The 13683-nt window shown below is 41.1% G+C and overlaps 1 protein-coding gene across 3 annotated transcripts in view; it reads right to left on the bottom strand.

The window, feature by feature from the left end:
* Nucleotides 1–475: 475 nt before the first annotated feature.
* phf21aa (PHD finger protein 21Aa) overlaps nucleotides 476–13683 on the bottom strand; it is a 45673-nt gene continuing 32465 nt past the window's right edge. For all 3 annotated transcript variants that reach the window (XM_076287652.1, XM_076287654.1, XM_076287653.1), the window contains 10 exons: nucleotides 11841–12170; nucleotides 10971–11111; nucleotides 10833–10884; nucleotides 10614–10693; nucleotides 10237–10297; nucleotides 6655–6821; nucleotides 5827–5982; nucleotides 5282–5357; nucleotides 2344–2447; nucleotides 476–2109 (listed from right to left, as the gene is read on the bottom strand). In XM_076287652.1, coding sequence (XP_076143767.1) covers nucleotides 1726–2109; nucleotides 2344–2447; nucleotides 5282–5357; nucleotides 5827–5982; nucleotides 6655–6821; nucleotides 10237–10297; nucleotides 10614–10693; nucleotides 10833–10884; nucleotides 10971–11111; nucleotides 11841–12170 — 1551 coding nt within the window. In that variant the 3' untranslated portion in view covers nucleotides 476–1725. The remainder of the gene's footprint in view (nucleotides 2110–2343; nucleotides 2448–5281; nucleotides 5358–5826; nucleotides 5983–6654; nucleotides 6822–10236; nucleotides 10298–10613; nucleotides 10694–10832; nucleotides 10885–10970; nucleotides 11112–11840; nucleotides 12171–13683) is intronic.

Below are 13683 nucleotides of genomic sequence, written 5' to 3'. Positions count from 1 at the left end.
TACGTCAGTGTTAATAACACCTGACTAATATTGATTTGATCATAAATTTGAGAACAGTGTGCATAATGTGGAAATGTAGGAAGTTCAATGGGACAGTTTTCTATTTGTCACCATAAACCAGCTAGGACGAGACAGAATATCACTGACTGCAGTTGGCAAATCAAAATGGTCACATAATAAAGGCATGGTCATTCACAAGCAAGCCATAGTGGTTTCACCTCTCTTATAGCTGTACTCTCTGATAATTATAACTTCTTCTTCACTCCTAGGGGTCAAGTCTTACAGAAGCAGTACCTGTTACAGATTTTCTTGGTTATGCACATGTAACCTTTAGGTACATTATGTTCAGATTCCATTAAGAACTTAAGACATTTCCCTGCTATATTTGGATTCAGAAACATTTGGCAGTTGAGAATTCAACAAATTATATGCAAAGTTAATCTTAAAAAAATAAAGAAAATATATTTACAGAATGTTTCCAGTCCTACCATTTTAATTAGAAATAATTGTTTTATGAAACAGAAATGCACTTGTAAAGATTTGTACCTTAACATTTCAACACTAGGAAGACCTGAATAATTTCCCCCACATATGTAAAAAATAATGTAAATCATTGTTCTCTCTTTTTACCTTTAACTTCAAATGGTTGAGCAAAAGCCTCAAGTCCCCCCCCCCCCAAAAAAAAACCCCAAAACAAAACAAAAACGAAACGCCCGTAGCACTTTGACAGATACTTTTTATATATCGATAACTAAACCTGCTCATCTTTAGCGAAAGGTCTTCGCTTAGCAGTTGGGTGTGAGTTGAACAAGCCTGAGATGAGATCTGCACTAATCCAAATCATCTTCAACCGTCAATTCTCATCACCTCTTGTACCCATTCATTTCCACTGCCTGAAGAGCACAGTGTCTGTCAGCAGTGCTTTAGAATGTAAAACAAGATGAAGAATAGAATCCAAACCAAGGCTAGAATTAAGTCCATTGGCATGTGACCACACAAATCCAAAACACTGGCCAAAAAAACTATGGCATGTATCTGACATACACAATGACCCCTGCTGCAGACGGAAATCCGCCTAGCCTTCAGATTATTGGAATGGGGACCTTTTGGAGCATGATATTTCGGGGAGTTTGTCGTGATGACTAGATGACAGGAGAGAGATGTAGTTGGTGAGTCAGTGGTAAGAATTAAAAATGCTTGTCAAACTGTCACAATAATGAAAGAAACGGGAGAAATACACTGAGGAGTTGCTTGCTCCATGACTGCTGCAGAGCTGTGGTTTTGGTTTCAGAATGGTGGAGAGGTTGATGAAGAACCTTTAGATGGGAATTCAAATATCTCTCATCCATCCCTTTTTACGGAACTGCAGACCAATGCACCCTAAGGACCCATCCCCATAAAGAGGCGCTACGGCGACTGTTGCAGGCACACGTTGGTGTGATGTTTGAAACCTTTATTACTATTATTATTACTATCATTGTTCATTAGAGTCATTATGATCATCCTTTACACTGACGTTATTAGACCTTGAAATGACATACTGCTGGTACTGGACAAACCCCTGTTTCCCTGACTGGCAGTCAGGAACACCCATCCTCACAGACATTTCAATAACAAGATGAAAAAAGAAACTGTACTTTGATTGGCAACTTTGGACACCTTACCAAGGTGCTGAAGGGGTTTTCCTAGACGGGTATATCACAGTTGTCCATAAATGGCTAGGTGTTATTTGGCTCCCTCCACATGTCTGGGGGGTATTGCCTGGGGTTGAGGAGGCTCCGGGGCTTTGCTGAGGTTACTGCTGTTGCCAGTGCTGTTGATGAGATCCTCCTTATCTTGCTCCTCTCGCTCATCTGTGTTGTCATTCTTTGAGATGTCCGTGCTGTTACTGTTGCCGTTGATGTTGTCACTGAAGCTCCCACAGTTTGTGTGCTTGGAGCTTGGATGCTCTGTTTCACCGTTAGCGATGCCGTTGGGGTTGGATGATGTGTCAGGCAGGGGCGGGAGGCTGATGCCTTGGATGAGGCGTACCAGACCTTTGACTTTTTCCAGAGACACCTGCATTTCCTTTTGCCGCGCAAGCACTGTGTTCTTGGTCTCCATGCATTTCTTTTGGGAAAGGGCAAAGGCAGAGCTTACTCACACATAAGGTCCAAACAAAAGGAGTGTACAGCCTTTAAAAAGCATTGAAACATAAATACAAAACAATACTATACAAAAATAGTTATTGTGTTTTGGGGTGTCTATTTTCAAATAACTAAGAAACTAAGAACAAAATACTTTAGTGCAAGTATGTATAGAAAGACAGAAAAGAATGAATATTTTACTATTCTAGAGTCTTACTGTTATTGAGTTGCTCAGTTGTTTGACTCTTTGTTCCAGATGTTCCCTTTCTTGCTTCAGATCCTCACTCCATTTCACCAGTTTCTGTTTCTCCTCCTCTTTTGCTGTTAGAAAAATAAAATATACAGGATATTATAGAATAGTTTTGAGCAGTTGACCCTTAAATAGGTGCATAGTTTAAATGGTTAAAGTATTTGCTAGATAGATGAGGTTTAATATAGTTGGAATGACTGAACAGTTAAATAGGTGGATAGTTTAAATGGTTAAATTATTTGCGAGGTAGATGAGGTTTAATATAGTTGGAATGACTGCACAGTTAAGTAGGTGGATAGTTTAAATGGTTAAATTGTTTAACAGAAATTATTGTGGTGAGGACTTTTATTTTGAAACTGTTGTGGACAGAGGAAACAGTTGAACAGGATGAGTAGTCTTAAGAGAGCCAGTTGTATGCTTAAAGCCTGAGAAACTGACAGTTGGTGCAGGTGGCCTGGCCACCTGGCCGAGGATTCTAATTGCTTAAAATACATAGAAATGATCGTATGTCTTAAGGTATTGATTCATATATGATTCATGCTGTCAGATTAGGGGTGGGCGATATGGCCTAAAATTCATATTGCGGTATAATTTGGGACACAGACGGTAAACGGTATATATTGCGGTATAATTTGGTGTGTGAATTTCAATATAGGTCTAGCAGGTTCTTGCATAAAATAGTCAAGATTGTTACTTATTTAAAAATGTATTGGGTACAAAAATTATCAAAGTTTTATTTAGCCTATTCACTGCAGTAGACCGGCATCACTGTATGAAACATTACAAAAACATGAAACATGACATATTACATAGAACTGTAAATCATCTGATCATCTAATATTTACAGATATCTAGGCTATATATAACATTTGTTTTATATTTGGCCTGTTATAAAATCATGTATTGAACAATTTAACCACAGCTCAGCTTTAAGAAACTCAAATAGCCTAGATGCATGCTTAGCATTTTGTGATATATGGTTTGTCGTGTGTTAAAAGAAGGGTTCGTGAAGTATTCCACCGAGATGAATGGGTTGGGAGATCATGGGACGCAAAACCTTCATAGAATGTATGATTAAATTGAATTATATTATTTACTTGTCTCGCGAACCTTTCAACTAAGCAATTATCGGTAACATCGTTTAAAAGCTGAGAAAAAGCTCTTTCATGTGATACTTGTGATGTCTGTGTGATGTATACTTCGCGAGTAGTTCAACTGAGATTAATGGAATTTGGACGCACTTTCTTTCTTGCGCAGTCACTTTCTCCACTGCGTAAAATACTCAATTAATTTGCGCTGTGAATGCTTAGATTATTTTGACAGGTTCTATATATATCTATGGGCCTCACGGCCAACGCAAGAGGCAACGACGTGGCCGCCGTGAAATTCCTACCCTGTTTGGGGGTTTATGTCTGTATTTCTCCTAAGTTATAAGTCTAAAGTTAGCGTCTTTATCGTGATATGTTTCCCTTTTAGTTCTCCCTCGTGTGTGATCCTTTTAGTGTGGGGGGCTGCGTCCACCCCTGTATGTGTAGCGTGTGTGTGTAGCCTACCAGGGGCGCCTGCAGGAATTAATGCTATGGTACGCACACCCATCACCCCCCCCCCCCCGGAAAAAAAAAATCACTCGTGAACAATATTGGTCCGTGCATTGGTCAGTCAGCAAAAAAAGTAGCCTAGCATAACAACATCCACATGCAATAATACAACGACAACGTCTACAATGACCTATTCATTTGGACAACTTGATACAGCCCTATACAGGCTAAAGTTACCTTTAGTTTTGTTCTAGCGTAACGTGACGTCTGGCTTTAGTGCAGTCTAACGTTCTGACAAGCACACCGATTGCCTACCTTGTCCATCTGGAATAACTCCTAGCTTTGCTGCCTCCATCCTTTCTGTTTTCGTTGTTTAAAACTTGTGATATCCATGATGAGTATTGAGTTATTGAATTAGCTCAACATTGTGTGCTGATACCCATATATAGATAGCCAAGTAAAAGAAAACAAGTAGCCTATTGCGTGCCTGCGTGCGTATTCTCTCTCCTGCTCAAACAAAATGTGTGCACGTTAATTTTGATAACGTGTTCACTAACTTTACGTAATAGAAAATGGTAAATAGCCTGATGGCATGCAGCTAATGGGATACTGTGCATAGTTGGGAAGGTATGGTAGGCCAATTTGGTGTGAATACACACACACACAAGGGACATTTTCTCTCGCTGTTGAGCCTGATGGTACGCACAGTGCGTACAGACGTACACCTGCAGGCGCGCCTGTAGCCTACTTGACCTGCTCCGTATGTATTGTGTTCTGGGTCTGTGTCCCTGCTCTCGTTCTCAGCTAATAAACCTTGTAATTGGACAACTGTCTGTGTCGCTATCAAATCGTTACAATACCTTCACAGCTCGCAGCCATTTTTCCACACCTGTGGCCTCCTCGTGGTTGCTGCCGGTCCCGGCAGGCCAAGCGTGTTGCAATTTGATGACATAATGACCTATCGCAATATGCCGGTATAACAAAAATCTCTATCGTTGGCCAAATTTTTATCGCATACCGCTTATACCGTTTATATCGCCCAGCCCTATGTCAGATCCATTATCACTGCCAGAATGGCCTTCTGTCAGTGCTTTGTTTTAGTACATTATATATGTTATATACATAATCAGCTGAGGAGTTTCTCAGCCTGATCATTTCATCCATCAGACTGACAAAAAAGTGTAGATTTCAGGCTATAGTGTCCACTGAAGTCTGGGGAGAGGAGTGGTTCTGACTAATGACCAAGAAAGACGCAGAAGAACCAGATATGATCCAGACAGACACAGTTACCCATCATGCACTACATTACATTACACGTAAACAACTATGGTTCATCAATGTTCAATCAACAAAAAATAAAATCTCACCTGCTTTGTATGCAATATATGAATGGACTATGGCAAGTGTTCCAGGCCATGGAATTGCTTCTTCCTTCTTCATCATCTAACAAGCAAGAAGGAGTGAAGTGAAGTGAAGTTCCCTATTAAATTATTCCAAAATTATGAGGGACAGCACCATTATACAACGCAATAATGTAAAATTATGTTATGAAGGTATAGTCATAATACCAACCTGATACCATACGTGGATATACAAACCTTTCTTATTTTCTTACCAACAAGCTAGTTTTGACGGATAACTGTATTGACCACTCACTCAAACCACACAGACAAAAATAAAATTTAACAGTGAAAATGTAATTTTGACTAAAAATAAAATTTGACTAATAATACAAAATGAAACATGGATGTCCAAAACAGAAGACACATCTAAACTTACAAAGTAGGGAACAGCCTTCAAAAGGGATGCCTGCTCTGATGCTGGGTTATATATGGTTGTTCATCTACATCACTGATTTTGCCACCTCACCCCTGAATGAAGGCCACTGGCTCTTTAAGGAGTAGGCAATTACCTGATCATGACATTTTGGGCAAATCCACATGCCCTTGGGAATGGTTTTCAGGGGTGGATCCAGGCAGTCCAGATGATAGACACGTGAGCATGTATCACACATAAGCAACTGACCACTGCGTCTGCACACAGTGCAGAAGTCCTCATGGATATCTCCCTGTCAGGAAGAATTGCACCAATCAGTATCATAGCTGCTTGATGCTCTACCAGTTACACTGAGGGTATTAGGGAGCAAAAGGGAGGTAGGCTCTGGGATTTGCTTTGCTGTGACCTGTCTCAATCTCACAATATTCTGCAATATCAGGTTTCCCAAAAACTAAGAAATACTTACTGTGAATCTAAAACACAAGTAGAATAGTGGACATGTTTTCATGCCATTCGACTTGCTCTACTGATACTTTCACCAAAATGGGCTCTGTTCTAAAATGTCTACTAGAAACTAGAAATGTCTCCTAGTGGGCAACTCTACTCTTCAAACTAAAAAATACAAATAAAACAATCCTTACATGGGGAAGTACAGGGAGTCAAGAGGGGAATAGGGAACTGTTCACTTTGTAAGGCCATGGACATCCTCAAAACATAAAAGGACAAAGGGTGATGGATGGAGGTATGTTATGGAATTGAGGAGCATTTCTTCAAAGGTACTACTGTTGCAGTGTGTTCTGAGACCAGCATAATCCATCAAGCCAAACTGGACTAAATCCACGGCGGATCCCATGGCCATAAAATAGGCTGCCTGGGCACTGAGGGGGCTGGCAGTAATGAGCTACGTGAAATGTGTGCTTCCTCTTGGATCTAGTTTGCCATGGAGTCTCTGGCAGCTACTTACATCCCCAGAGCTGGGGTTTGGCAGAGGAAGAGTGTGTGGGTGGACGGGTAAAGAAGGCCCCCCGGAGTCGGGGCCCCTGGGGGCCTGAGGGGCCAAGTGGCTGCCGGTGGGGGTGGCAGGGGGATGAAGGCCCAACTCCGACACACTGCTGTATTTAGGAGGGCGACCTGAATGAGATGAGACAGACGGGACAAAAACCAAAACAAAAAAAAGGAAAACAAAAAAGGAAGCAGGGAACAGAAAAGCAAACATTTGTCTGACATACCTTTGACAAGGAGTCCTCATTGGCTAGCACAGAGAAAGGAGGCGAAGCAGATATTAGGCAAGCATTGGGTGAGTAAGGAATATCGTGTTAGTTAGGGGATAGGGAAGGCACAACAGATGTCAGAACCAGTAACAGCCAGCATCACATAGTAAAACTCAGGTCACCAGCCAAAGAGAATGGGAGGACAAACAACAAACACAAGCATCATATTGCTCTTATGTAGCAGCTGTACTATCAACTCATTGAGTTTGATGACAGCTAGTTATGGCTTCTTTCAATTATTTCTATTTTGCTTATTCATTATCCGCTCCAAAAAAAGAGACAGATATGTGCATGTTAAATTGTATACTCACCTGTTTTTATGTCACATAAATTTGTACAGTCATTTCCTTTACACTATTTGCTCATTTTCCTTACTTGAAAACTGTCACATGCCAGATAATGCTTTGAATAAACAAAATGCTGAGGTAGTACAATTCCACAGTTTAAAGTATATCAAACACAGAGTGATTGTTAGACTTGAAGAGCCTGAGTGGAGTGGTGCCAGGATGTCCCCACTCATGGAATGTGTTGTACAACTGTTGGACAATCTATAATGACTGTGTCAAATACCCTCACTCAGAATTAATTTCTGTCAAACACATGAGAGAGAGAGAGAGAGACGGAGAGAGAGAGAGACAGAGAGAGAGAGGGTCCTGAAAACAATGCCTAACAAAGACCAGGTGCGAAGAACATTACATAACAATCTGCTAATTACACCAGAGAGTCTAACTGACAAAGTTGTGTGTCATTGAACAATATGAAAAGGTGCTCTAATGGAATATGACTTATGTATGTAGGCCTAAATATTTGTTTTTTTCTGGTGAATGAATTTTGATAAATGGACATTTTCACTATCAGGAAGCATCAGCATTAGCAATAGTATTAAATATTAGAGTATTAGAGGGCAAGCATGCATCTTTGGCTTGACTTGGGTCGAACAAACCACATAATATTTATGAGCATAAAACAGAAAAAAAAACAGCACAAAAATATAGAAGCTGTTCTTCTCTGAACAACTGTAAAACACTTACCACGTTTTGACAGAGCATAGCTGAAGTACAGTAAGACCCCTGTAGCCGACAGGGAAGCGACAGTGTTTTGGATCGCCGAAATCGTGGATAGTAGCAAACACCATAATAACTTCACCGGAGCACAGAGATGGCTTTTAGATACTGTATGTGTTATTATGGTGCACAGCAGGGTAGGAATTTCACGACGGCCATGGCCGTCGTAGCCCCTTGCGTTGGCCGTGAAGCCCCTTTGAAAATCATAGGTTTACAGGCCATGGTGGCCTTGGTGCCCTCTTCTTTCAATATTCTGCTTTGTGTCCTACTAATAGCAATTTTTATTTAGCCTGTGGCCTGTCAAAATAATCTTAGCATTCACTGCGCAAATTAATTTAGTCTTTTACGCAGTGGAGAAAGTGACAGCGCAAGAAAGAAAGTGCGTCCAAATTCACCCATTCTTCTCAGTTGAACTACTCGCGAAGTAGCCTATTCATCACACAGACATCACAAGTATCACATGAAAGAGCTTTTTCTCAGCTTTTAAACGATGTTAGCCGATAATTGCTGTATTGAACGGTTCGCGAGAAAAGTAAATAACATAATTCAATTTAATCATACATTCTACTGAAGCTTTTGCGTCCATGATCTCCCTACCCATTCATCTCGGTGGAATACTTCACGAACCCTTCTTTTAACACATGACAAACCACATATCACAATAAACAGCAGACCTTACCGAACACAAAGGTGAAAGCAGTCCCCTGTATAGTTAGCCGTTCCAGAGTAATCCAGTTGAATTTGCAGTAAATTTCGACATGCATGGATGTCTCCAAATTTGGGCTTTAAGTTTTACAATGTGTTTAAATTGTTCCACATGATTTCATAACAAGCCAAATACAAAATAAATGTTACAAATATCGCCTAGATATTGGTAAATCAGAGGACAGCTGACTAAGAGTTTGTGAAAGTATTTATGATCACAAAATGCTAAGCATGCATCTAGGCTATTTGAGTTTCTTAAAGCTGAGCTGTGCTTAAATTTAAATTGTTCAATACATTAATTTTAATAGCAGACCAAATATAAAATACATTTTATATATAGCCTAGATATCTGTTTTTATTAGATGATCAGATGATTTACAGTTATATGTAATATGTAATGTTTCATACAGTGATGCAGTGAATAGGCTAAATACAACTTTGATCATTTTTATAGCCTACTACTGTATAGTTAACTTTGGCCTTGGTGCCCTGACATGTGGCCTTTGTGCCCCCCACCAAATATGCCCAACTGAAGGCCAAGTGGCCTTGCCCCCAGAATGGTGAAATTCCAAGCCTGGTGCACAGCAATAGACTAACGTTTATTGTGACTTATTAGGTTTATATGTGTTTATTACGACTAATGTGTCTTCGTCAGAATCCAGAGATGGAGGTGCACAGTGTATTGCTGTGCACCATAATAAAATACAACTAAAGCCATCTCTGAGTACTCCGGTGAACCTTCTCCCTTACCATATAAAACTTGTTTTTATTTGTGTACATACGTACCCAAGTTTAATTTATAAACATGCAACAGGGTGGAAAGGCAGTTGCACAGAATTTAAAACCTTAAAGCCCCCCTAAAGAGTTTTATTTTTACCTTAAAATAACGCTTCCAAAATCATTTTGATGGCACGTAAACTCTTAAAAGGGCGAACAGCACTTCTGCCGCACCCTGAGCAGGTCTTATCACTTGTAAAATATTAAGTTGCTGTTTGGGTAGGAACACTGCCCCTCCCCCCTCTGACATCACAATGGAAAAGAGCTGCTGTTGAGTACAACTAGATAGGCTACTTACAGGAATTCAGAGCTCTCTTTCTACAGACTGCGGTCGGTGCATTCCCTCTATATTATATTGGAGTTATGTTTACAGTTTATTGCAAAGACGCTTCTCAACTGTAGGGGGACCCCAGGAGCAAATATTATTTAGTGCTGGTTTAACAATTTGTTTCCCTTACATTTTCAATTTAATATTTTTTGGCTGAGGGGAACCATGGGCAACTGAAATTGCACACACTGTGGCAGCGGATACAGGGGTTCAACTGCACTTGTATTTTACAGCTTTGCATTTATAACATGAGTGCATATCATGCATGAAAATATCTTGAATAATCTGTTCTGGTGCATCACTAGTCTATGCTTGTACAGTTTAGAGTCGGCATGTTCCCAACTTATGGACTTGCCAGCAGGTTGCTTATGGCAGACAGGTGCAATTCCATTCAGACTGACCTCGCTTTCTGGTGCCCTGATGGAGAGGGGTGTTCAGGTAGGTCACAGCTGTCTTCTTGCGCTGAGAACAGAAAGAATTCATAAACTGACAGAACAGCTTATTTTAAAAAAGTGCTTTGTATCTCGGCATAAATAAATACATTGAGACGTATTGACTTTAAACTCATACCAACAATTTTTTGCAGAAAAAATATTATTATGTACTGAAACTGTTGAGTTCAAGTAAGTACATTTTGTTTGCACTCAGAAATGCAACACTTCAAGACTTAACACTGGTTTCATCAGCAGCATTCACTAGTTTTTGTAATGTCATGTCCCTACGAGGTGCTGTGCAAGCCTCAGGCGGTATTCAAGATGAGAGCTGCGAGGTGCTTTACCTCAGGCTCAAACACAGCCCCACTGTAGACTGGGTTTGCTGTGGTGCGCCGCTTGCGCTCCTGCCTCCGACTCTGAATCTCTGAAGACAAAGAGATGTCAATCACAGTTATAGTCAGACCTACTGACATGCTGCCCCTAGGTTGCTTATTACTTAAAACTGTATATCATAGCTGAATAACTACATTTATTTCAGAAAATCAAGATACCACGCTGCTTACCCTCTAAATGGTCATGGGTTACTAGACCAAGGGACACCATGAAGGCAAGTTTCTGAAAAAAAGAAGCACAAAGTCATTTCATTTATTATCATTCCATTATCCACATAATTCAGCATGAGGACTGTGAAGTGTTTATACCTCAGGACTCTCCTCTTGTTTGGGAGGGGGAGGGGGAGGGGGAGGAGGAGGAGGGGAAGGCATCGTCACGGAGACGGGAGAAGGGGACGTGGGCACCCTCAGGGAGGTATTTGGCTCTGCTTCATCCGGAATGATCTCAGCCTAGACAACAGCAACATCATAGTAAGCAGTGGCTTCAGCTGCCAACAGACACTGACCATACCACTTTGAGATAACAACTTAAAGATGCAATATAAAATGGTTGTTAAAAACAAAATACTATTGGAAAATGTAAAACAGATAAATTATTCAGAAAGCATGACAAAAATACTTTCACAATATTCCTGTGAACTTGAAACTAATAACCAGGAAGCATAGAATACACTGTAGAATTGCAATGTTATGGTTGGTTTTCATTATCATTTTTGACAATAAAAGTGTTTTTTAACATGCAATAAATCAATCAAAGTGCCATTACCCATTCCCTTTAAAAACCTGGTGTACTTGCACCTAGATAAATTGCTATTACAATGAACGCAGAGGGATTCCACCAAAGTGTGCTTTACTGAAACAAGTGTTTGAGTAACAAGCAGAGCATGCATGTCCTGCCCTGCCTATTGGGCATATTCTATTTCTGAGCTTGTGCAAAAATACACATTTTTATATTTAGTAATTCACTTTCTCAGGACTCTCGAATTGAAACCATAAGAATGCACACTACAACTGCAACATTCACCCCCAAAATACTTAAATGAATGAATAACAAACCATAAGGACATTCAGCCAAACTGGGTAATAAACACTCAGAACAATCTTTTTACTGCATTTCTGGACTCATTGCTAGAGACTCAGCACAGGGCAGGTCAGAAGCTCTAGATAATGCATACTCACCTTAGCATCAGCACTGATGATGCTAGCCTGCTGTATAGGGGATGTGGTCAGTTGGATGGGGGCAATGGTTGCCGGAGTGGTGATGACGATGCCTGTGAGCTGAGTGGTGGTCAGGGTCTTGGTGATGGTGGCGCCGGACTGGCCGTTGAGGATCCGGAGCTGCGTGATGGGGCCAGGGGCTGCGGGCATGGAGCCAACGCTGAGTTTTGTTGCCAACATGACGGGCCTCTGCAGTAGCTGGGGAGCCGCCAGCATTGGGGTCAGGGAGGTGGGTGTGGGGGCAGGAGCTATGGGCACTGTGGTGGCGGGCGTGGCTGGTCTAGGTCGAACCTGGACAAACAGGATTCAAAAATCAGTCCTGTGCTGATCTCTTTCACAGACATTAATGAATAAAAGCTTGCTTGTTACAGTACAGTACTCGTTCAAAACTTTATTCAGTGTAATATACAATGTAGTTAATGGCTCTGAGATGGATACAGCATGATCCATCTAAGCTGAAATCTCAAGTGTTTGGCACTCAGCAATTTTTCGGGTTAGGTAGGGTCCCCTTTCTTCATCTCCCTTAAACTAAACACACACATGCCCGCCCACCCCCCACCCCCCCACACACACACACACCCACACACACACTAATGTGTCATCTGAGTGCACAGCACTATCATCCAAAAGCCAAAAGACTGAAATGCTCAACTGCAGTGTCAAACCAACAGATATTTACAAAGGCTGAAATCTCTCTTGGCCAAAACTGAACTGAGAGACTTGAGGGTCTAAGTCAGTTTTACTTAGTCACTCAGGTGAACACACAGAACCGTAATCCAGGCACTGAAGTATGTACTTCCAGTATGTTCCAGTATGAAGCCAAAGCCCCCCCCCCCCAACACCCCCTTCTGTCTGTCCCAGGAAGAGCATATTTAAACAAACATATGTGTTTCATAACAATCTAAAACTATGCTTGTAAAACAAATTGTTGGTGTGTGTCTTAGGAAAGGTACATTGCGATGATGGTCAACAATGGAAAGGCTGGAAACCCACTGCCCACAGGCATTTCCTTTGGGATTTCTACTCTATCTTTCATCTGGATGTCTATTCTTCTCACTTGTTTTTTTAGGTAAAAAAACACTTGGTTCTTTAGGTAAAAACATATTGAATTGTCCATATCCACACAAGAATCCTTTCTCTGGGTGAGTCTATGCAGTGACCGTACACTGTGGAAGAAGACCCGGTCATATTGACACAAACACACAGGTAATGCCATGTTCACGGTAGAGCTAAGCTGCAGGAGAGAAGCAGTGATCACGTCAACTGGAGCAACGGCCAAAGAGAAAGATCACTACTGAGGAGGCAAACATCACACATCGGCCATACAGCATGGATGGGTGAGGATGGAGTGGGAGGTGTGTAAGAAACGCTCTAATTATAGAGATAGAGTGTAATACACAATACATTACACCCTGAAGAATACTGGACTCATGCAAAGGAGACAAAGCAGTGCACACACACACACACACACACACACACACACACACACACACACACACACAGACACACACACACACACAGACACACACACACACACAGACACACACACACACACAGACACACACACACACACACACACACATATACACAGACATTTACAAAACACAAAAGCAGGAAGCAGCAACAAAAGGAGAATTTCTCTCAATATTCACATATTCCTCCTACAGTCATGGGGAGTCACTGGGTCTTTTGAATTCTGATCAAAACTGCTGAAAAGACGGGTATCCTATATCAACAATGTTTCATAAGTGAGATTTGAGGACAGAAAAAATACACCTGAGCATTTTCCGGGCTGTGATCTTTC

The sequence above is a fragment of the Alosa pseudoharengus genome, unplaced genomic scaffold (genome assembly GCF_046254945.1).
Source record: "Alosa pseudoharengus isolate Yale_2024_CS ecotype anadromous, Long Island Sound unplaced genomic scaffold, YU_APseudo_1.1 YU_APseudo_1.1_scf_16, whole genome shotgun sequence".
In the NCBI taxonomy this organism is placed as follows: domain Eukaryota; kingdom Metazoa; phylum Chordata; class Actinopteri; order Clupeiformes; family Clupeidae; genus Alosa; species Alosa pseudoharengus.
This window is presented reverse-complemented; position numbering and strand designations above follow the sequence as displayed.